The sequence below is a fragment of the Abrus precatorius genome, unplaced genomic scaffold (assembly GCF_003935025.1).
Source record: "Abrus precatorius isolate BTA unplaced genomic scaffold, Abrus_2018 Scaffold3, whole genome shotgun sequence".
Taxonomy (NCBI): Eukaryota; Viridiplantae; Streptophyta; class Magnoliopsida; order Fabales; family Fabaceae; genus Abrus; species Abrus precatorius.
Genome location: NW_020874373.1, coordinates 331271 through 354264, shown reverse-complemented (window position 1 = coordinate 354264; position 22994 = coordinate 331271). Strand labels below are relative to the sequence as shown.

General features: G+C 29.5%; 2 protein-coding genes across 2 annotated transcripts; both read left to right on the top strand.

Annotated features, from left to right (window-relative positions):
• The first annotated feature begins 9038 nt into the window (after window positions 1–9038).
• Window positions 9039–15240, top strand: LOC113861299 (putative lysine-specific demethylase JMJ16). The gene is made up of 9 exons (XM_027494030.1): window positions 9039–9345; window positions 10324–10625; window positions 11690–11761; window positions 11847–11924; window positions 12074–12592; window positions 12693–12917; window positions 13063–13224; window positions 13523–13891; window positions 14144–15240. The coding sequence occupies exons 2-9, from the start codon at window positions 10326–10328 to the stop codon at window positions 14912–14914; spliced, it is 2496 nt and encodes an 831-aa protein (XP_027349831.1). The 5' UTR covers window positions 9039–9345; window positions 10324–10325; the 3' UTR covers window positions 14915–15240.
• A 1062-nt stretch (window positions 15241–16302) lies between these two features.
• On the top strand, window positions 16303–17982 carry LOC113861300 (probable arabinose 5-phosphate isomerase). Its single transcript, XM_027494031.1, has 3 exons — window positions 16303–17030; window positions 17117–17340; window positions 17417–17982. Exons 1-3 carry the CDS (start codon window positions 16383–16385, stop codon window positions 17571–17573), a joined length of 1029 nt encoding a protein of 342 aa, XP_027349832.1. The 5' UTR covers window positions 16303–16382; the 3' UTR covers window positions 17574–17982.
• Window positions 17983–22994: the final 5012 nt, after the last annotated feature.

Sequence of the window (22994 nt, the reverse complement as noted above, 5' to 3'; positions counted from 1 at the left end):
GTGGAGACAGATTATTTTGATCTCTCATAATAATCTTTTTCATACTTTACAAGTAAAATCTTAAAATAAAATATATATACATTTAATATCTTTGAATATATATAACAAATGAATGTCTTCTTTATTTAAAAACCAAAAAAATAATAAAAATATTAGAGGTGAGTGGTGAATTTCTTTTAATACAAATTTTGAACTTAAAAAAACTTATTTATAAAGTAAATAAATTTTTTATCATTTTGATCTACATGTATTGGTCAGTTTTTTGTTTTTTGTTACGTGAAGAAGATTGGATGAGTGGTGAAATTATTCCATTATATTAAGAACTTTATATACAAATTGCTTAGTTCGTAAAAATAATGTCGTTAACAATAAATCCTATATAAATCTTATAAACAAAGTGAGCCTCATGCTCCTGTGCTGTCTATCTAGCTAGGCATCAATGTCGCAACACAAAACCACCAATTTATCCAAATCTCAACTGTAAAAACATCATAATCGTGGATGGGATAGGATGCTTATTAACTTGCCATGCACAAAAAAGTAGAACACAGACGTGTTGATTGATCATAGGTAGGAAAAATGTTTTCGTCAAACAACATTTGAAAATAAGCACATTTGACATATATGTTCGAAGCATGTGAGAAATTTCCAATACTTGATGAATAAAGCTTTGAGTTATCATTTTTTAACCTATGCACCCTTGCTGCCCCTCCTATCACTTTCAACGGGGAATCTTCCGTCTATTCATGTTTTAACAGACACGAATCAGACACCTAACCTATGGTAAATCCATTCTATATATGATCAACATTTAAATGATTTAATGAAGGGCATGAACAACAACATAGTAAGACTAATCAAATACTAGCTAAGAAAAAAGCACACGAGATTCGACTAAGCGATACAAGCATATGTGACTTTTGCACGAGATTAAAGTAAGGAAAGGGACATGAAATCAAGGCAGATAGAGCTTGTGAGATCTTAATTTGCCTCTCCTATTTCACTTTTTATTTATTTAGGTAGTCGCTTTAATTAATCAATGAGTCCTTAGTCATATTGTGCTTGAATTATTTCTAACGTAGTTCACTGTGTGTTAGTTATTTGTCGGCACTCTAATGGATTGACATTGATAGATATATATGTGGCGCATGTGGCTACAAGAATATGTTATATACGTGTGCTGCATGTGCCTCAGGTAAAAAGAGATTCCTTCATTCCCACTTCGCATCTTTGCTTTGCTTTTTCGATCTCTTTTCTGCTTCTTTAGTTACTGTGTTGAATGTTACGTTGAGAGAATTGATAGCCTTTACCCTCCTAGTTAGCTTTCAGTTGATAAACACTACTCTTATTAAAAAACGAAAGGGACATAAATAATTGAGGCAGAGGTCCATAATTGAGATAAGAGAAATTTAAGATAATTTTTTAATAAGTTAAGCAACTTTTTAAAAGAGATATTAACTGTTAGAAAAATAAACGAAATCTTATAACACGTTGAAAATATCCACAGGTGTATCAATCAAAGCTGCAATAAGCAAGCCGGGCAAGAATTATTACTTAGATTCCCTTCTACTTCATGATAATGAATATTTGTCATGTAGTAAAAGAACAAAATATATGTACAGCTGCTTAAATATTGTTGTATTGTTTACTAATTCAATTTAAGTTTATATAAGTAATTTATAACAACATTAAATGTTATTATTTTTATTAAAATAAAACTCTAAAAAATTTTCAATAGAGTTATGTTTATATTTAGATTCTGCTTTGAATCCTTATTAATTTGTTTATTACAATCTTATAAGTATTTATAAGTGATATATAAGAGATTATCTATGAATGCGTGCTCTTTGTAAATAACATATAGTATTGATTGAAGAATAAAAAAAAAAGTCTAACATTAAATTTGTGCGTAGAAGAAAACTTTAAAATCTAAGAATTTTTACTTGAATAAAAATAAAATTAACAACTAACAAGACGAAAATCATGCGTTGAAAATTAAAATTAAATATAATATTATACTATAAGTTTTAAGGTTAAGTACTTAGATCAATTTTCCATAACAATGAGTGTTGCAAATATTAAATTCTTTAAAAAATTTTAAACTAACAAACAGATATTTCTGTTAATTATAATAAAAGTGAGTGTTTTAAACTGTTAGAATATTGTTGTTACATAGACTATAATTACAAACACCTATTATTAATGTTTTTTGAATGTTAAATAATGCAATCAATGAAGATATTTAGATTAAAAAATAAAAGATAGAGAAATCACAAAGTTAATGAAGATATTTAGATTGAAAAATAATTTTAAAAAATAAAAGATAGAGAAATCACAAAGTTAATTTATATAGATGAAAGATTGAGACTTCAATTTTTTCTTTTGATTACTAATATACTTCCCAATTCAATTGTGTTAAAACAATTATCGATTATCTAATCAATTATTATCACTATTCAATTGTCATGCAATAATAATAGTCTTATATGTTACCTTAATGATCATAGAAAATAATAAGATAAATAAAAATATTTAAAAATATTATATTTGTTAACTTATTGATAGTGTGATTATTTATTAATTAATTAATTAAAATTTATCCTTAAATAAATAATTGAAGAATAATAATAATATAAAATTAATAATTATAATTGATAAATAAAATTAATATCATAAAATCAAATTGTGTAAGAGTCTTTATATAGAAATGATATTACTAATATATAGATAATTATATGCTTTTTATTGTCAAATTCAAAATTCAATTTTTGAACGTACTCATTTTTTTCTCATATTAACAACATTTTTTTTTTATGATTTGATATTTTTTTCACAAAGTTGTATTGTTAACACTTAGTCAATTTAAAGAGTAAAATAACAATTTTAATAAAAAAAAGCTAAAATTTTATAAATAAAATAAAAAAATGACAATTTATTATGAAAAAATTGTTAAAGATGTTGACCATAGAATATAAACTTTGTGATTAAAGAAGAGGTATGCATGAAGTTATTTATGACTATAAAATATTTATTAAACTTAAAAAGAAGTTTTATCATACTATACTATGTTACACGTAATTATCTTAAATGCTACAATGTTAGACTTTAAAATAATAACATGAAAACAAAGTGATAAAATAAGAATTTTAAGGTAGATCAATTGTTACATAAAAAAAATATAATAAAAAATAATAATACATCAGAATATTAGAGTAATATTTTAAATATAAAAAATATTAAAAATCATCTAATGCAATTTAGTCACATATAAAAAAAATTGAAAGTATCAATAAAAAAAACTCAAAATAATCTTAAATACAGTTATTAAAATAGACTTTTTTAATTAATTTTATTTTTAAAATTTTAAATTTTAATTGAGCACAATAATATTGTTTAATTAATCTCACTTAATAAAATAATACTTTATTGTGACTGTTTTAGAATGAAACTCTAATTTAATTAAATAACAACACTCCAAAATAGAACCTAAATTTTTTCCTAAAAAATTATTTGTTAGATTTGGTCCACCACTAACAGTCGACACTGAACTCAAGGGAACCAGAAATCAGGATGGAACTGCATAGACACGACACCATAGCAGTAATACATATGGAGATAGGTTCCTTTGCTGGCATTGACTTATATTGTAATAACATGCTATTTTAATAATCTCATATGGCATGCTTATTCTCTTGCTTTAACTTTATCTCTCAGTTCCATTATTGATTTTGAAAATTTTTTAAGCTAGCTACTTGTTATATTGCAACCATGCCACACTCAAAAAAGGATAGTCCACAACACTACCCATATAACTAATAAAATAAATCAAACTCTTTAAATTTAAGGAAATAAGTTAATTTTAATTTTAAATTTTCTTTCACACCCAAATCTTATGGAAACCTTTGATAGAATTTATTAAAAGAAAGTATTTACGAACCCAGGTAGAAAGTTTCCATTGAGGGTAAGTGATCTCCAATTATAATGTTCGAATCTCCTTTTGTATAATCATTAAAAATTTAATTTTAAAATATTTGATACATCATTCATGTATATGTATATTGAATAATGGTATATAAATAATCATGATTATAAAATTTAAGAATTCACATAATCACTTAAAACATTACATAATTTATATATTTTAGTTTGGTCAACAATATACTTTTAAAACTACTATTAGTTGTTTTCTATTATTTTAGTTTATTATATTAATATCATAGTTAATAAGTTATTTTGATATTTTAGAAATAATTTAGTTTATCATCAAATCTTTTTAGTTACGTAATGAGTTTAAATTTTTTTGACTTATTATAAATGTATTGAATAAAAGTTGAGTTTTTTTTTCATTCATTCTATTCATATTTTCTTTTCTTTACTTTATTTTACTTTTTTTATCATAAAACTAACAAAGTGGTATCAAGAGCTATTTTTTTATAAACCTGTGAAAATGAATGCTGAATTAAATTTCTCACAAGTAGCTCCTCTCATCTTTGATGGAGAAAATTATGACCTTTGGACTATCAAAATGGAGACTTACCTAGAGGCTTTAAATATTTGGAAAACTGTTAGAGAGGATTATGAAGTTCTTCCGTTGCCGCATGATCCTACCATAGCCCAAATAAGAAGTCACAAGGAGAGAAAAACACAAAAGGTAGAGGCAGAAGCATGTTTTTTGCTGGTATTTTAACAATTATCTTCACTAGAATCATGACTTTAAAAATATCAAAAGCAATTTGAGATTATCTTAAGAAAGAATATGCCGAGAATGAAAGAATTTGAGGCATACAAGTATTAAATTTGATGAGAGAATTTGAATTTCAAATAATGAAAGAGTCTGAAACAATCAAAGTATACTCAGACAGACTGTTTGACATAGCCAACAAGGTAAGATTACTAAGTGCTGATTTTCCTGATTCTAGAATTGTTGAAAAAATTCTTGTAACAGTATCTGAAAGATTCGAGGCTACGATCACTACCTTAGAGAATACCAAAGACTTGTCCAAAATCACACTGGTGAAACTCTTAAATGCCTTACAAGCACAAGAGCAAAGGCGTGCAATAAGACAAGAAGGTGCTGTTAAGGGAGCCTTACATGTCACACATCATGAAAGTGTAAGATACAACAAGAAGAAATCTTATCCTCCATGTCATTATTGTGGAAAAAATGATTATCCTCTTTTCAAATGTTGGAGAAGGCCAGATGTACAATGTAGTAAATGCAATCAAATAGGACATGAAGAAGTTATATGCAAAAATCAAAATCAACACTAAGATAACGAGACTAAGATCGCTCAGAATAAGGAAGAAGATCATTTATTTTTTGGTACTTGCCTCTCTGACTTTAAATCAAATAAAAGTTGGCTAATTGATATTGGTTACACTAACCACGTGACTAATAACAAAAAACTCTTTAGAGATTTAATGCCGACTAATATCACTAAAGTCAAAATAGGTAATGGTGATTTCATTCCAGTCAAAGGAAAGGGAACAATTGCAATAGCAAACTATTTAGGCACGAAATTAATTCATGATGTTCTTTGGGTTCCTAAAATTGACCAAAATTTGTTAAGTGTTGGTCAACTGATTGAAGGGGAATTTAAAGTTATTTTTGAAGATAACCATTATTTGATTAAAGATAAAGTTGGTCAAGATATTTTCAAAGTAAAAATGAAATAAAAAAAATTTACTCTGAATCTGTCGAAGGAGGAGCAAACAACTTTCTCATGCAAAAGAAATACCACAACATTTTATCTTAATACCTTGAGTGCTAAAAGTAAATTTTCTAGTTTCATTCATAATACAAATGAAAGACATCTCAAAGTTGCAAAGAGAGTGATTAAATATTTCAAAGACACTCGTAACTCAAGCATCAACTTCAAGAGAAATGAAAATTTTAAGTTGACTGATTTTTCTAACCGTGATCTAAGTGACTCCCTTTTCTATGGCAAAAAGAATATTCTATTTAATTCTAATTTGAAGTAAAAGGAGAACACAAAATTCTTATTGACAACAAATTTATTTTTTGTTAGCAAGTTTAAATAAAATTTGCAGTTCAAAAAAGTAAGGAGAAGTTTTTACAATATGCTTTTGAAACTGCTATTAGTTGTTTTCTATTATTTCAGTTTATTATATTAGTATCATAGTCAATAAGTTGTTTCGATATTTTAGGAATAATTTAGTTTATTATTAAATATTTTTCGTTACGCAATAAGTTTAGGTTTCTTTAATTTATTATAAATGCATTGTTGCTATTGAATAAAAGTTGAGTTCTTTCTTCCTTTATTCTATTCACATTTTCTTTTCTTTACTTTATTTTATTTTTTTATCATAAAATCAACAAGTTCTAATAAAAATCTAAACATAATTATATTTTATTACTTTAATTTTATGTTTAGTTTTATAAAGATAGGGTAATATTTTGTTTATTTGCTAAATTATAATAAATATGGAATGAGTTTCTCTAAGTTACTTTATGGATTGAATAACTCCATCTATAAAATAAACTTGATCTTAGCCAAAAGGCTGAAAAAGGTATAATTTAAAATAAATTAATAATATTAAAGTTTTATATTAAAAATATATATTAATATATTATCTTTAATAAATAATTTCATTAATCCATTGAGATGAAATTATTTGTATAATAAATTAACTCAAAATAACCCCCCAAAAGAATATACATTTTTGTTATGGAGTAGACGCAAAGCCATTCACCCTCACGTTGCAGAGCATGTTACAAACCCTTTCGAAAATAATATAAACAACGTTAGCTTTTAAACACATGCAAATATAGTTAATTTTTATTAAAATAAAAAAATTTACATTTTAATATATAACTATGTATTTATTTAGTAAAAAATTATCATTTTAAACACATATGCAAATACAGTTAGTTTTCATTAAAAATAACATTTATACATTTTACTTTTTTAATATGATAAATATTTATTTATTTAATCAAATTTTATCACTTTAAAATACTTTAAATTAATTCTGAAGATTCACGTTAATATTTTTCTGATGAAGAAAGTGTGTTCATGCCAACAAATCCAATTCACTAAACGCAACGAAATACAAATTTCCTTTGCATGAACTAATTAAAATTTAACTCTTGTAAATAAAATCTTAGGAGTTGTTTGAGAGACAATTTATTTTAAAAAAATATTTTAAAAAATAATAAAATTAATTATAATTTATGATAATAAATAATATGTTAATTTTTTGTTAATATATTATTTTATTCTTTTTATTCTAAAAATTCATAAATTAAAATTTATTTATGTAAATTATTGAATTTGTCCTTTTTTTGTTTTTTCCTCAAAAAAAAAAACTACCTTTTTCAAACAACTTTAGTGTTCCAAAATTATCAGTAAACATGCATCGTCCAATATCGTCGTTGTTATAGTGAATGTGTTAAGTATGACTTATTGTATATATTAAAAAAATAATTATACTGGTGTAATATGTAGAATAAATTAATTTTTTTAAGTCAATATTTTGAATTATAATACCTCTATAATATAAAATTTATTTTTATTATATATTTTTAATTTTAATTGTTAAAATTATTTTAATATATTATATTCATTACCCCATTTTTTGATCATTTTTCCTGTTTAAGACTATTATAATTTTTTATATTCTTTTTTTAAAAAAATTAACTAAAATTTTAAAATTTAAATTTAAATGAATGAAAACATGAAAAATCAAGAAACATATACAATAATTAAATTAAAATAGGTTTTTAAAAATTGAAATGCTATGTGATAATTTATTAAAAAAATTCAAAATATGAAAAATAATATAAAATATTAAACATATAAAAATTAATAAATATATAAGTAACATAATAAAAAATAATTCAATTAAATAAAATAATTAAATTAAAAATAAAAGCTTGAAAAATATCATGTAAAACATTAGTAATATGTATAGATATGAAATCTATACTTGACACATAACTTTATTTTTTATTATTATATATTGTGAAGTTGTTTAGCTACGATTAGAATAAAAAAATTTGTGTTTGATAAGTCATTCTCACTAAATAGATTTACTTTTATATGTTTCATATTTTTAAAATGCGACTTCAACTATGTTAATAAACAGATTAAAAAAATTATTTTTTATTATATTAAATATTACTTTTTATGTATTTAGTGTTTTTTAAGTAGGACATGTACTGATTTAGCAAATAATATAAAAGTTGCAGCATTTTAATACAATTGAATACGAAGCTCATTACTATTTTAGTAAAAAAAAATAAAAATTAACAAATGATGTTGTTAGAATTCATATGCTGTCCATTATTATATTGCCTAGAAGGCTAGAAGAACATGCATCGTTTAAACGAAATGGTGTGTTTTTGAATAAGTTAAGCTTTAACATTTTTTAAAACGCTAGTTTACGTTATAGTTTTAAAAATAAATATAAAATATATAAAAATAAGTTATAAATATTTTATTTTGATCATAAAATTATATGTGAAAAAATTAAAAGAAATATTTTTATTAAAAAAATATTTATTACTTTAAAATCTTAAAAAATATTTAATATATATTTTTATAATAATTTAGAATTTTTAATAAAGTGCATGTTATATATTTTTTAACATGTATCTTATACGAGTATATTAAAGAACCGCATTTTAAGAATCTTAATTAAAATTTATGAGATTTTTTAAAAGAATTTATAAAAAATTATAAAACAATTTATAATTTCATAAATTATGTTAACTTATTTTAATATATTTATTAAAATAAATTTTATAATTAAAGTCATAATATAAGTTATTATTATATTTTTAAAAATAATTTATAAAAAAGCTTATAAAAATAATGTATAATTTTCATAAATTATTTTAACTTATTTTAATATATTTATGAAAATAAAATTTATAATTAAAGTCATAATATAAGTTATTATTTTTAAAAAATATTAAATAAATACTTTTAAAAAATTATATACCCAAATGCATTCATGAAAATTGTAAAAAAAAAAAAATCATCAAAAGAAACTGAAAAACTAATGAGTAACTTGAACTAAACAATCAAATTACGGCAGAGAAGTAAAATTGTGGGGGAAAAGGAAGGGTTTGAGAATGGAGAGTGTTCGGACTTGGACAAGATGGGAAGGGAAGAAACATGATCCTATCAATTTTGAATTTTGACTCTCAAATTCACAATCGTTTATCATCTACGCAATCGCTCTTGCTAATGTCGATCTCCTCAATATTTTGATGTTACTGGCTGCATGCTACTTTACTCTCTTCAGTTCAATCATCTCCACCGTTTACTTCCTGCACAAATCTGATTTCTGGGCAATCACAATATTTCGAAATTTTGGGTATGTATCAAAATTGTATCTTTCTCCCTGGTATGTTGTTTGGTGATGCTTCTTTGTTTTATTGAATATGCTGACCTTTTACTTCAGTTTTTTCATTTTTCGTGTGCGTGTTTTATGCTAATTTCCCCCTTTGAGATATCTTGGAAGTTATGTTTATGAAGATTTATGCATGCATATTTTATTGGCGTAACGAAAACAAAAACAACTTTAATTTCCTAATGTTTTAGTTTGTGCTTATTAGAGAAGGTAGTAAAGGAAAAGAGGGATTGAAGGGTTTTTCTTTAACATCTTGAAGCTTCCTTGAGAGAGTGAGATAGGGAAAGTGTTGAAAATCATCATACTTTCCTCTTACTTAGTAGGATTGAACATTATATAGGAAATTGTTAATTGGAAGATTGAAACTCAATTTCATACTATAAAGGTGTGGCACAAATTTGTTAGCGCAGATTGGGAATGAGCTTACCCTTCGTTTTCTATCGGTTCTACATTTTCCTTGGTTCCAAGCAATGTGATGTCCAAACCATTCCAATTCTTCTATCACCTCATTTACTGCCTTCTCATTTACATATAGCCTCAGCAAATAGTAATTCACATAAATAATAATTTGACTTTTGCAAATAGGAGTTGAGGAGCAAATTGGTGTATTGTATGATGATTTACATTTTGCTTCATGTGGTACTTTTGGTAAAGATGCTTAGGATCAGATTTGGTCTTTTGGTTTCATTTTCCACACTTTTCTCTCCCCTGCTCTTCTTTTATTTCCTACCGACACCTACCAAAACACTGGATGTTTTAGTGAAGTATTGGTTTTAAGCTTGAACAATTGAGTGATCAATATCAGGGTAGTAAATTGTCTGCAATAATGTTTGATGCATACTAAGCATTCTATTTCAATATTTCATTTTCTTTTCAAAGTATCCATTAGTGCCAAAATGATTTTCTAGATAATATTTGCTTGACTTTTGCCTTTGCCTGCAGTGATGACGGAAGCAGATTGTGGAAATGATTGTGCCAAATATGTGAAGATGGAAAATATTTCAGTGCCCCCTGGTTTTGCATCCCTAACGTCTTTTAAATTGAAAAGGAGTGGAAAAGTTAAGGAAACCAATAAATCTACAAGCTTTCCAATTGCATCTGAACAAGAGCCGATCCACATGGATACTAAACCTGAGATGAATGACATTGCTGCCTATAAACAGGTTATTATGCACCGGCCATGGATAATCTCAGACCAGAGATACCACAAACCTGAGGAATCTCACATGGAGCGTCCTCCAATGGTAAAACTGGGAATCTTGCTGTTTTTATTGGGTTAATGATTAGATTACTCATTACTAATAAATTCAAACTAGAAAAGGCATACTCCCAATGGGCAGATAGTGGCTCTCGGTACCCCATAAGGTGAATGCATTCATATTTTATGCCCTGAATATTGATTCTAAAATGAGATGCTTGGACAAGAATGTGGAAATATGAATAAATTTTAATGATTTTGTTCATTCAAAAAATCAGTTCTGTTGTTTGCTTTATATTGAGTAATAATTTTCAGCAATTAATACAAGAGACCTTATAAGTCCTTAGGTGGCAGGTAACCTACAATAATTGGAACGGAATATTGCTGAATGCTGATCTTATCTTCTTGTTCAAAGTTCTGTATTGTTATTAGGACTCTGATTTCTGTGCAGTATTTAAACTTCTTATGTTCTTTTGTGATGTGTCTGGTGGTTTGGCTCAGGATTGCAGGACTTCTTGGATATTGTTCTAGAATTAGGAAGTATGTCATTACTGATACTGGTAGAATCACACACACAAACATATATATAAATGACTACAGTTATGAATTACTCAGTGGCTGACTTTGATAGAAACAAATTATATATGCTGTGTTATTAATCAGATTATGTAGTAAAACTGAGTAAAAGAGCTCAAGCTCTACAATGCTAAGGTAAATTTTCCAGAGTTAGTAATTGACTCCTCCAGAGAGTAAATTCTCCTTAGCAAAATCTACAATATTCTTGTCTACCTCACTCTCACTCCCTTCTCTCCTCATATACCAGAATTCTCTTATTTCCTTGATTCCTTTCACGTCACCTCCCCTCTAACTAACTAATCATTATTCCCTGGCCCCATTTTCTGTCTCCTAGTATAAACTGTCCATACATTGGACTTTTGTAAAACTGTCTCTTCTCCAGACACATCACCCTTCCTTATAGTATTTGCCATATTTGGCACCCTATCAGACTTGATATCAATTTTTCATGTGCTTTTGTGTGCATTATCTCATGACTGATTTCTCTTTTAAGTACTAAGGCAACATTAATTGTATCCTTTTTTTTCTTTTCAGGATCTCCCTTTAAATGCTTGTCGTCCAAAAGGGACCATACAGGGATGTCCAAACTGCAGTGAGAGTCTAAAGGTATTTGACTTTCCACATTGTGACAGTCACAACCATGCCTCTTATATTTTTGTTGGTTGGTTTGTTTATCAAAGTCTTGAACCAGGTAACAGCAAGGTGGCATCCTGAGGATGCAAAAAGAGAAATTCTGGAAGAAGCTCCTATTTTCCACCCAACAGAGGAGGTACCTACCACATAAACATAACAGTGTGCTTATTTACACTTGTGTTTCAATGTACACGTCTTGATTTATGTCATCAAATGTCGATTCATATGCTTGTTGAGTTTGTAGAATAAATGTTTGAGTAATTGTATGCGTACTACATTATGAAGGAATTCAAAGACACACTTAAATATATTGCAAGCATACGTTCCAAAGCAGAATCTTATGGAATTTGTCGTATTGTCCCACCTCCTTGCTGGAAGCCACCGTGTTTTCTTGAGGAAAAGGGCATATGGGAAAGCTCCAAATTTGTTGCTCAGATTCAGAGAATTGATGGACACCAAGTTCACTGTGCACAAGACATAATGGGAAGCTCCTGTGAAAGTACAAGAACCAATAGAAGTAGAGACATAAAAGTCACTTTGGACTCTCAGCTTGATAATAGAAACACTTCTCAGAATGTTGAACGCTGTGACTGTGAGTCTGAACCTGGCCTTAAATTCAGTCTCAAAACATTTAAGAAATATGCCGATGAATTCAAGACCCAGTACTTCAATTACAAGGATAAGAATAAGATTATGGGTTCTGATATAAATTTAGCTGTATGTCAACAGCAGTGGGAACCATCTGTGGAAAATATTGAGGGTGAATACAAACGAATTGCTCAAAATCCAACTGAAGAAATTGAGGTATATTGAAGAAAATGAAGTGAACATGCAGTGCCTTTTACGTCTTCAGTTTTGATTTCATTGTGCAAATTCAAAATCATGTCATGCTACATTGTTCTAGGTGCTTTGCAGTAACACTTTGGAGGCTGGAGTTTTTAGCAGTGGATTTCCTGCAGTTTCTGATCCTTTGGAGGCATACACTTACCCTGAATATTTGAAATCTGGATGGAATTTAAATAATATGCTTTCACTTCCAGGTTCCCTTCTTTCATTTGAAAGCTCTCAAGCTTCACATAACTTCTCCCCTCGGGTTCATGTGGGAATGTGCTTCTCTCCACTCAACTGGGTAATGCCATAGCTTTATTGCCTTATACTTGCATGCACATCACATCTATGTTTATATCTCTTATGTCCTTTGGTTGGACTAATTTTCAAGTGTAATTAATGAGTCTCTTATGTTTACTTTTCTTTCAAACCACTTGACAAAACAGAAAGTTGAGGAGCACCACTTATACTCATTATCTTACATGCATTTGGGTGAACCAAAAGTGTGGTATAGCGTCCCAGCAAGGTTTTCTGTTAACTTTGAAACAATTTGGAAGAAGTATCTCCCAGATCTGTGTGCAGGACAGCCTGATATGCACAATAAACTGGTGAGAACATGTTCATTATGATCTCTGCCAACCGTTGTTGCAGCTTGCAATAATATTTCTTTGGTTGCATGATTTGGCTCTGTTGGTAAAGTCTTCTATAATTGTAGCCATCAATCTGTGATAGAGAATAGAAGTAGAAAATATTATTCTTCAACTCCTTCATTCTCAGTGTATGTATAAGTTCCTTTTCACCTGAAATACAAGGTCTATACTTTTGTTTTAATTTTGAAATGCCTAAGGGGAATACTACTATTTGATATGTGAAACATTGAGGTTTTCATGTGAATATTTGGTACAGGTGATGCAATTATCTAGCTCCATATTGAAGGCAGCGGATATACCCGTATATCGTTGTGTTCAATGTCCTCGTGAATTTGTTCTCGTCTTCCCCGGAGCATATCATTCTGGATTTGATTGTGGTTTCAACTGTTCTGAAGCAGTAAGTTTTGCTCCTCTTGAGTGGCTGCTTCATGGACAGAATGTTGTAGAGCTATATTGTGAACAAAAGAGAAAGACAATTATTTCATACGATAAGCTTTTACTACAAGCAGCAAGGGAAGCTGTGAGGGCCAAGTGGGAAGCTGATCTGTGTATGAAGAGCACATCTGAAAATTTAACATCTAAAGATGTCTATCAAAGAAATGGGATCTTAACAAAAGCTTTGAAAGTAAGCCCTTCAGTCCTAAATCCTAGTTTTTTTTAGTTTGTTTATTAGTCAACTCAAAATCCTGCTGATCATCAACATTTATTCAATCTTATAACAGAAGCACAATTTTTTTTTTAATAATGAAATAAAGTTCTGAAGGCCTTTTTTTCCCTCCATTTCCTTTTTTCTGGGTTCAGATTTGGCTGCACCGCTTTATTCCTTCATGTTTGGTGCCTGACATTCAATCTTATTATATTTGTTTATTTTGTGTAGTCTCGCGTCCAAAGTGAAACTTTGAAGAGGAAATTTCTTTGCACTTCTTTAGTATCACAAAGAATGGATGAAAATTTTGATGCCACTTGTAAAAGGGAATGTAGTATTTGCCTTCGTGATTTGCACTTATCTGCTGTGGGTTGTTCATGTTCAGAAGACAAGTTCGCATGTCTTGATCATGTAAAACAGCTTTGTTCTTGCACTTGGAGCAACAAAACTCTCCTCTACCGTAATGAAATCAGTGATTTGGAAATTCTTTGTCGTGCTGTGGATGGAAAACTAAGCGCAGTCTATAGATGGGCCAAAGAGAATCTTGGATTAACTCTGAGCTCTGTTGCCTCCAAGAGATTAAAACAAAGCCCAGAAATTTTAAATGATTCAACTCACCCTTCTTGTAAACGACATAAATTGCGGGAAACCCCGAATTCATCAAAAAAGAAACAAAATGAAGTGGTTTCCCAAGTTGTAGGAACTTCCGGTGGCACTGATGGTACTTCTTATGGCATTCATTCAAAAAAGAAGACAGCTTCACTTCAGAAAATCATTTCAAATGACAAGAAAGGAATCAATTCCCTTGGCACCAAAAGTGATAAGAAGGCTCCTGAGGGTAAGTTTTCGATTTCAAAGAAAGTAGGAGACCCAAAAGAATTTGAGGTTTCTCCATTTACAAACTCACGTTACTTGTCTTTTTTACAAGAAAACAAGTTATTTGATGTTTCATATGATAGTTCGAGCATGTCTTCATCTTCAGAATCTGACAATGATAAATAGCTGACGGCTAAACTTTTGTCATAGAAAGGAAATATTTGAGTCCTTTTTAGGTTTACCTGTGTAGGATAATCCTTTTGCCATACAAAGATCGGCACTAGAAATTTGGATGATACTTCCATGAAGAATTCCAGGTTTCAACGAATCATAACTTTCTCCCTCATTATTTATATGAAATACAAAACCCAAAGCCCGAAATGTCAGCTCAGATTCCTAAAGAATTTCAAATATGCTGGAATTATACTCGGCAGTTTTATAATTCAGATTAATTTAATTATATGTATTTTAAATTTAACTGCATATATAAATAGTGGTGCATATTCTTCTATTCACCTATGATTTCTTCGAGTAACGTTACTCTCAACTATAGACCGAAAACCTATTGGCACCATTCATCACTTTCCATTCTTAGTTCTACTCTGTCCACATTGAAGGCCTGAGTCAGGAATAAACACGTGAAAATAATACTATGCTTTCATGTTGAAGGAAGTAGCAAGTGGTTGCAATTATAATTCAAATGATTTAAATTATAATTCAAATGATTTAAAATTATGAAATGATATTTTTATTATATTAAAATTTTATGAAATTAGACTTTGAAATTGTAATTATATGTTTATAAAAATTTCCAAAATGTTATAATTATAATTTTAATGTCCAGTTTCAGACTCTAATTGTACATATTTTCATGCATCAAATAGATACTTTAAAATGAAAAGATCGTCTTATTATTAGCGATTAAAATAAAGAAGTATAATCATGAATTGAAAAATTAACAATTAAAAATTGTGATTTATTTTACATGTCAAACAAATTGTATAATCATTTGAATTTTAGTTATTATTTTTTAATCAATAATTATAATTTATTATTTCTTTAAAGTGAAAATTCACTTTTAAAAAAGTTAAATCCTAGTATATAATTTAATAAAAAAAATAAACACATATAATAGAAATATCTTATTTGAATCAGAGGTGGGAAAAATTCTTATCAATGTTTCTTGTTTTAAAAGGAAATTTAATTTTCTTTTGGCAACAATTGCAGAGGGTCGATTAGAAATCGCAAGGGAAGGTGGCATTCCCTTAGCAGAGATATAGTTAAGAAACATATTTAGCATTTTTATTTACATTATAAATATTTTAAATTTTTAAGATGACTTTATAACATTTTTTTATTTATGATGTGTATATAAATAATTACTATGGATTTACATATTTGAAAAATGACGAGAAAAATAAATTGGTGAGAAATCTCTTGGTTTAGGTGAATAAAGCAATTTTATTTGAGTTTAACGGCGGCACCGACGCTGGTTTTGTTACCGCGTAAATTAATTGGAATTCCAGCATTGATTGAATGGTGTTATTAATAAGCAGAGAGAGAGAGAGAGAGAGAAGATGTTCCATTCTTGTCTTGTGATCAAAGGAGAAGGAACAGATAAGCACTCTTCTTCGAATTCCCTCTGTCTCTGGAAATGGGTTCTCTGCCTGCATTTCCACCCTCGCCATCCAAACAAGGCGTTAGCGAGAGCCACATTGACGAAAGCACCCTCTCAGGCCTATTCAAATCGCAGCAGAGTCATCTCAACTTCTTCTTCGAACACATCGACCACTCCCAAACCCTAGCATTCACGCGCGCCCTCCTCCACACCGCCGGCACCGTATTCTTCACCGGCGTCGGCAAATCCGGCTTCGTCGCCAATAAGATCTCCCAAACACTCGTCTCTCTGGGCATCCGCTCCGCCTTCCTCTCTCCGGTCGACGCTCTCCACGGCGACATCGGAATTCTCTCCTATCGCGACGTCCTCGTCCTCCTCAGCAAGTCCGGCGCCACCGACGAGCTCCTCCGTCTCGTGCCCTGTGCCAAGGCCAAGGGCGCACACCTCATCGCCCTCACCTCCGTCGAAGGCAACGCGTTGTCGGCGATGTGCGACATGACCGTGCATTTGCCTCTCCAGAGAGAACTCTGTCCCTTCAACCTCGCTCCGGTGACTTCCACCGCCATCCAGATGGTGTTCGGCGACACCGTGGCCATCGCACTCATGGAAGCGAAGAATCTCACCAAGGAAGAATACGCCGCCAACCATCCCGCTGGCAAGATTGGGAAGAGTCTCATCTTCAAGGTCCGTTTCCGTTTCATTTTCCATCTCCATTCGTCTCAAATGATGTTTTCCCCTTCGTAATTGGTGATTTGAATGCGTTGCAATAGGTGAAGGACTTGATGAAGAAACAGGTGGAGGTTCCGATTTGCAGGGAATCGGATTTGATTATGGATCAACTCGTAGAGTTAACTAGTAAAGGGTGTGGATGCCTTCTTGTGATAGATGAAGGTTACCATCTGATTGGAACGTTCACGGACGGCGATCTGCGTCGCACTCTTAGGTCAAGTGGAGAAGCCATTTTCAAACTCACTGTAGGGAAAATGTGCAACAGGTAACATAATTGTTGTTGTTCAATGGTTTATTCTACTCTTGTGAAGATGTATTGAATTGTATTTTATGAGTGTTAGGAATCCGAGAACTATTGGTCCAGAGGCTATGGCAGTGGAGGCAATGAAGAAGATGGAAGCGCCTCCATCGCCAGTGCAGTTTTTGCCTGTCATAAATGATGACAATATCGTGATTGGGATTGTGACGTTGCATGGTTTGGTTTCGGCTGGGTTGTGAATTTTGATGTCATTATTTATGTCAGATTCGTTTTTTGCATTCGTTTATTGAATGGATCATTCTTTCTAGTTTTTACATAATAGTTGCATCTGAATCCACCCAATTTCGAGTGTGATTTAGGGGTTCTTTGATTACTGTATCACCTTAGGATTCAGAAGCATTCAAAAGGATACCGATTACTCGGTGCCATGTCAAACCTACCCCACATAGCGTGCTTGTGTTAATTGTGGATGTAAGAATTTTCAGGTGTAATATATACTCTACTGCTGTAACTGAACTTGATATTTTAGGCTTCTCTTTTATGCTGTTAATTTATAGTATATTAATAATTGTCTCAAAAAAATAATTTATTTTTGTGCTAAGATTGTTAAGGACCTACCATTTGATGATTTTGACTTTATTTCCTAATACGATCAAAATTTTCCTTTAGTTGTTGGACCCTCTGCGTCAGGCTTTTCAGGTAGCATTGTTGGGAAACAGCCATGTCATGAAGAAGAAGGACTTCAGTGACCATTCTACTTTATTCTTTTTTAATGTATCATTGGTGTTTTAGTATTTCTTTCCCCTTTTGTTTTGTTGGCTTTAATGGCTTGGTTTCTTTCTAGAGGAGATGTCTGTTTTCAAGAGCGGTAAGTTAATCTGAAGCTTTAGCATGGCAAGATGTGAACATAAAACAGCGTTTTGTTAGAGTCATAACTGATGTTGTCATAAGTCACTGTTGTACATATTCATACGTATGGTATAGAATTTTGTAATCTACAATGTATGATTGTACCTTATTCTGCTTGTGAATATTCTCTTTTAATATTTATTCGACCCAGTATCATTCAATTATTTCACTGTGACTTGTATAATAATTATAATAATCCATGCTAAGCATGTGGATTGTTGAACTCAATGCAGAGTTGATTATTGTTACAATCAACAGCGTACCAATTTGAGAATAATTTGGCCTTGGGATTGTTGTATTATCGTTATTTGTGGTTGATATCTCATTGGTTAGCTGTTAGATTGAATTATCTGTCATACATCTACGTTTGGCATCATTAGCTTCACTCAAACACATTCTTCTTTTGTTGCACTTGTCATATTTTGCAACATGAAAAACAACGCATATTTCGGTGCTTCACGGAGAGGTGGGTGAGAAATGATATTTTAACATCAAAGCGTATTTTTAGAAAGTAAAATTCCAAAATATGTAATGAATGGAGTAAAAACTACAAATTGAATGTACAAAAGAAACCTCATTTTACTTTTTCGTCGATGGACCTTGTTCTTATTTTTGGGTCAAGAGATTTTGTTCAATAAGGCCCAATTCCTATCCCTGGCCCCCCCAATTCTATATGTCACGAATTATTTTGGAACGGCTCACCTCATACAAATTTTACAAGCGATATTGATTTTAAGAAACTTGCCCATACGTCAAATCTAATTTATATATTAAAATAGGATTTTTTTTATGGCGGTTAAGGTTTTTAATACATGTTCTTTAAAATAATGCATGTTATTTTTATTTTTTTAGAGAATGGTCATTGATCTTTCAATTATAAGTTTTCACTAAATTTGTTCACAATTTTTTAATGTTCAACAAATTTTTAAAAATGTGAAATGTAATTTTCTAACAAATGACATACGATCATCGCATATCCTAAAGCATGAGTAATGATCTCAATGCTATATTAACTAGGGGAAGACTTGGAGATATCAGAAATTAGTAGGTTTGTTTTTAGTTTTTGTAAAAAAATTTCACTGATTTTTAATTTACAAACTGATCTGATCATGGCCATAGGCCCATGGGTCTATTTTTTTTGGTTTGCATGATGAGTTATACAATTCAGTGGCTCAAAGTCAAATTTTTTCTTTGGATTAACTTTACAATTTGATATGAAGATAACAACGCAATTGCTCCACCAGCTTCTGATATCAAAAGACAAAAGGTATTCACACAACCACATCTCACACCATTATTTTTTATTTTTTATTTTTTGCTAATCACAGATTATTATTAATGATATAAACCTGATCATATCTAATTTTTAGGTACATAAAATATTTTATAAAAATCATTAAATATAATTGAATCATAACAACACACCTTTATATAAATATAAACTTTCTAAAAATTAAATATCTATAACTTTCTATTGTATCCTTAAATATCTAGATTTGAGTAAAAATTACATGTATTTTATGCATTAAAAGTTTTCTTTTTATAAACTAATATCTCAATTATATATTTACGGAATACTTAGTTATAAAATTTAAATAATCTAATTAAAAATTATAAAAAAAACACCAAACTACCTAAAACAATAACGAAAAAATTTCCATCATCTGATTCCAGCAGATCATCCATGCCTATTTTTCTTAATAAGTTCAATTGGACCCATTAATTTATGAGAAGGAAATCCCAACTCGAATCGAGTATAAATTACGAAAACAAATTAATTTCAGCGCGATAAGAAAAATTACCAAATCCTGTGTGCTAATTTTGCTTTCGTTAGTTTTTTGTTCTGTTGTACGATGATTTTTCAAAAAGAAAAAAAGAAATATATATATATATATATAGAGAGAGAGAGAGAGAGAGAGAGAGGCCCGTGTACGACCCTTCATTCAAAGTCGAAAAGTGGAACCCCACGTGCGCACCTGTCACCACTGTCTGCTACAGAGACAAGACACCTTCGGGTGGATCCCACCACAAAATGACAACATAAAAAACATTACATGATTTTAATACGTTGAATATGTATCTATACAAATACAAAATACGTAATATCCATTCATGAAAGACAATCGTTAATCGTCTCCTTGTATTACTTTTTGAGATACGTTTTATAAGAAGAAAAATTTCAACAACTTTTTCTATTTATATAAATAATAACTTTTTATTCTTATTTTTTATATTTTTATAATTTTAATTAATAACTAAGAATGAGGTAATCATTATATTACTAACATTCCTCTTTTCTTTTCTTTTTCTCTAAGAGCAGAATTAGTATTGCAAGACAAAAAGGGTCCAAAACAAAATTCCAACATTATCCCTTCATTTTGTTCTTTCTGTCTCAGCATTTGGTGAAGAAAACAAGGAGTTAGTCGAGGGATTGAAAGGGAAATGACACCGAGCAAATATAGAATTAATAGGACCTATTTAATCCATAAAATTATAATTAAGATTCTTGTTGAAGGAAGTGGCAAGTGGTTGCATAATATAGGAGTCAAGTTAAGAATTATAATTCAAATGATTTGAAATTATGAAATGATATTTCTTATTGTATTAAAATTTTATGAAATTAGATTTGAAATTGTAATTATATATTTATAAAAAAACTTCCAAAATGTTAAATTATATTTTAATGTCCAATTCCGAAATCTGATTGATACATATTTTCTTGCATCAAATAGATACTTTAAAATAAAATAAAAATATCGTCTTATTATTAGCGATTAAAATAAGGAAGTATAATCGTGAATTGAAAAATTAACAATTAAAAATTGTGATTTGATTTCACATGTCAAACAAATTGTATAATTATTTGAATTTTAGTTGTTGTTTTTTTCAATCAATAATTATAATTTATTATTTCTTTAAAATGAAAATTCACTTTTAAAAAGGTAAAATCCTATTATACAATTTATTAAAAAAACAAACACATAATAGAAATATCTTATTTGAATCAGAGGTAGGAAAAATTCTTATCAATGTTTCTTGTTTTAAGAGGAAGTTTAATTTTCTTTTAAAAATTTATATTTCAACTTTGTGAACGAAAATAAAAGTATTAAAAGATTTGTACCTCTTTAAAATATTCACCTGCCTTATTTTAAATTTGATAAGACTTAGCGTAACTTTTAGAAATTGGGAATGTCAGTGTCGGATAAAAAGAGGAGATGATTTTAATAAAAAAATAAAATAAAACATATTTTTTAATTTGGTGTAAAAGTTAAAGAAAAAAATAAATAAAACTTTTATTTTTCTTCTTCTTGTGTAATATTTTCAAGCAGAAACAATTTTATTATTATTATTATACGTGTCTCTGTCAACCTAATAATTGAGGACATTTTATGCAGCACCTGGAATGTAGTTTGAAAAATGGTTGTAAGTGTTTCAAATAAGAAAAAAAAATCCAGGCACGATTCTATGGATCAGAAGCAATTATTATTAAATCTATAAGCTAAATTGAGAATTTTGTATTGAGTGCAATTGTAAAATTTACTATTAATGATAGGAGCTTACAACACTTTAAATTAAAATGATTCAAAATAAAGTTTATAAAAATTCGTCTAGACACAAATTTTGTCAACACGATTCTCAAAATTTTAAGTCAGAAAAAATGTAAAAAAATTAACATTCCCTTTTCTCTGTCTTTTATTTTTCCTTTAAACTTGAGGTAGGATGTTATTACTTTTTATTATACTAACTAATAGGATCATGCACGGGTCTAAAATCTTAAAATGTTTTTATGTTATTTTAAGTTTATCATGGTTTATGTGTTACTATTGAGACTCATGAAAATTGATTAAAATGTCTTATCTGTGTTTGGGTGAAGTAAATGTAGAGCGTGAAAAGCAGCACTGACAAGCGTAGGGGCCCATTTGAATTTAAACTGTGAAAGAACACTATTTATGTTTGATAAAAGTCCTAAAACGTAAAAACAAAGGCGACACTATTTATCGTACTGGGATACTTCAATGTTTTACTATTTTTTTACAACTTTTTCAATTTTATTTATTCACATTCTCTTTAAGAAAAACCAATCTCTGAGGACATGTCACATCGATTACCAAGTACAATGTCACTGATCCTTAGCGCTGACGGAGATTCTCTTTCAGTTTCGCCCAAGCACTATTCTTTCGTGCAAACATGCAGACTATTTTCTTCATTTCTAAAGATGTAGATCAATGGTAATTTATAATGTAAATAAAACTGCTAACTATGTTTCTTAACTATATCTTATTTATCAAAACGAAGATAATATATTTTTATTAAATTTAACAGTGTACCTCCCTCAAGTGAACGTTTTAATTGAGAGAATCTGAATTGATACTTCAGTGAATCTGAATTATAATAATAATAATAAAATGCAATCCACTTCAGTTGAACACCACTCGAACAAAATGGTTTGGGACTTTGGGTAAAGCCAACCAGACGTGAGGAGCAATGGCTACGGTGAGCTTTGGATTCCATTCATTTCTAAAGCTGTCAAACTCTCAACAACTGCAATTTGATTTTTATGAGTTGAATGATTCAGGACTGATGCCATAACATAAGCATTTCGCTAACCCAAATATTAAAAAGACTTAAGAATTCTGAGTAATTAAGATGCAGATGTTAAAAGAAAACTGCTGGCTGTGATCGATGCCATTTAGGATCTTTAAAGTGACGCATAAAAGTTGTGCGCTTATTTTAACATTAATTGCGCCTAT

Excerpts from the sequence above, each read along its gene's own strand:
- LOC113861299 (XM_027494030.1), top strand. The coding sequence starts at position 10,326 with ATGACGGAAGCAGATTGTGGAAATGATTGTGCCAAATATGTGAAGATG. Across the intron at positions 11,762-11,846 it reads ACTGCAGTGAGAGTCTAAAG|GTAACAGCAAGGTGGCATCC; the intron begins GTATTTGACTTT and ends GTCTTGAACCAG. Across the intron at positions 12,593-12,692 it reads ATCCAACTGAAGAAATTGAG|GTGCTTTGCAGTAACACTTT; the intron begins GTATATTGAAGA and ends ACATTGTTCTAG.
- LOC113861300 (XM_027494031.1), top strand. The coding sequence starts at position 16,383 with ATGGGTTCTCTGCCTGCATTTCCACCCTCGCCATCCAAACAAGGCGTT. Across the intron at positions 17,031-17,116 it reads GGAAGAGTCTCATCTTCAAG|GTGAAGGACTTGATGAAGAA; the intron begins GTCCGTTTCCGT and ends GCGTTGCAATAG. Across the intron at positions 17,341-17,416 it reads GTAGGGAAAATGTGCAACAG|GAATCCGAGAACTATTGGTC; the intron begins GTAACATAATTG and ends TATGAGTGTTAG.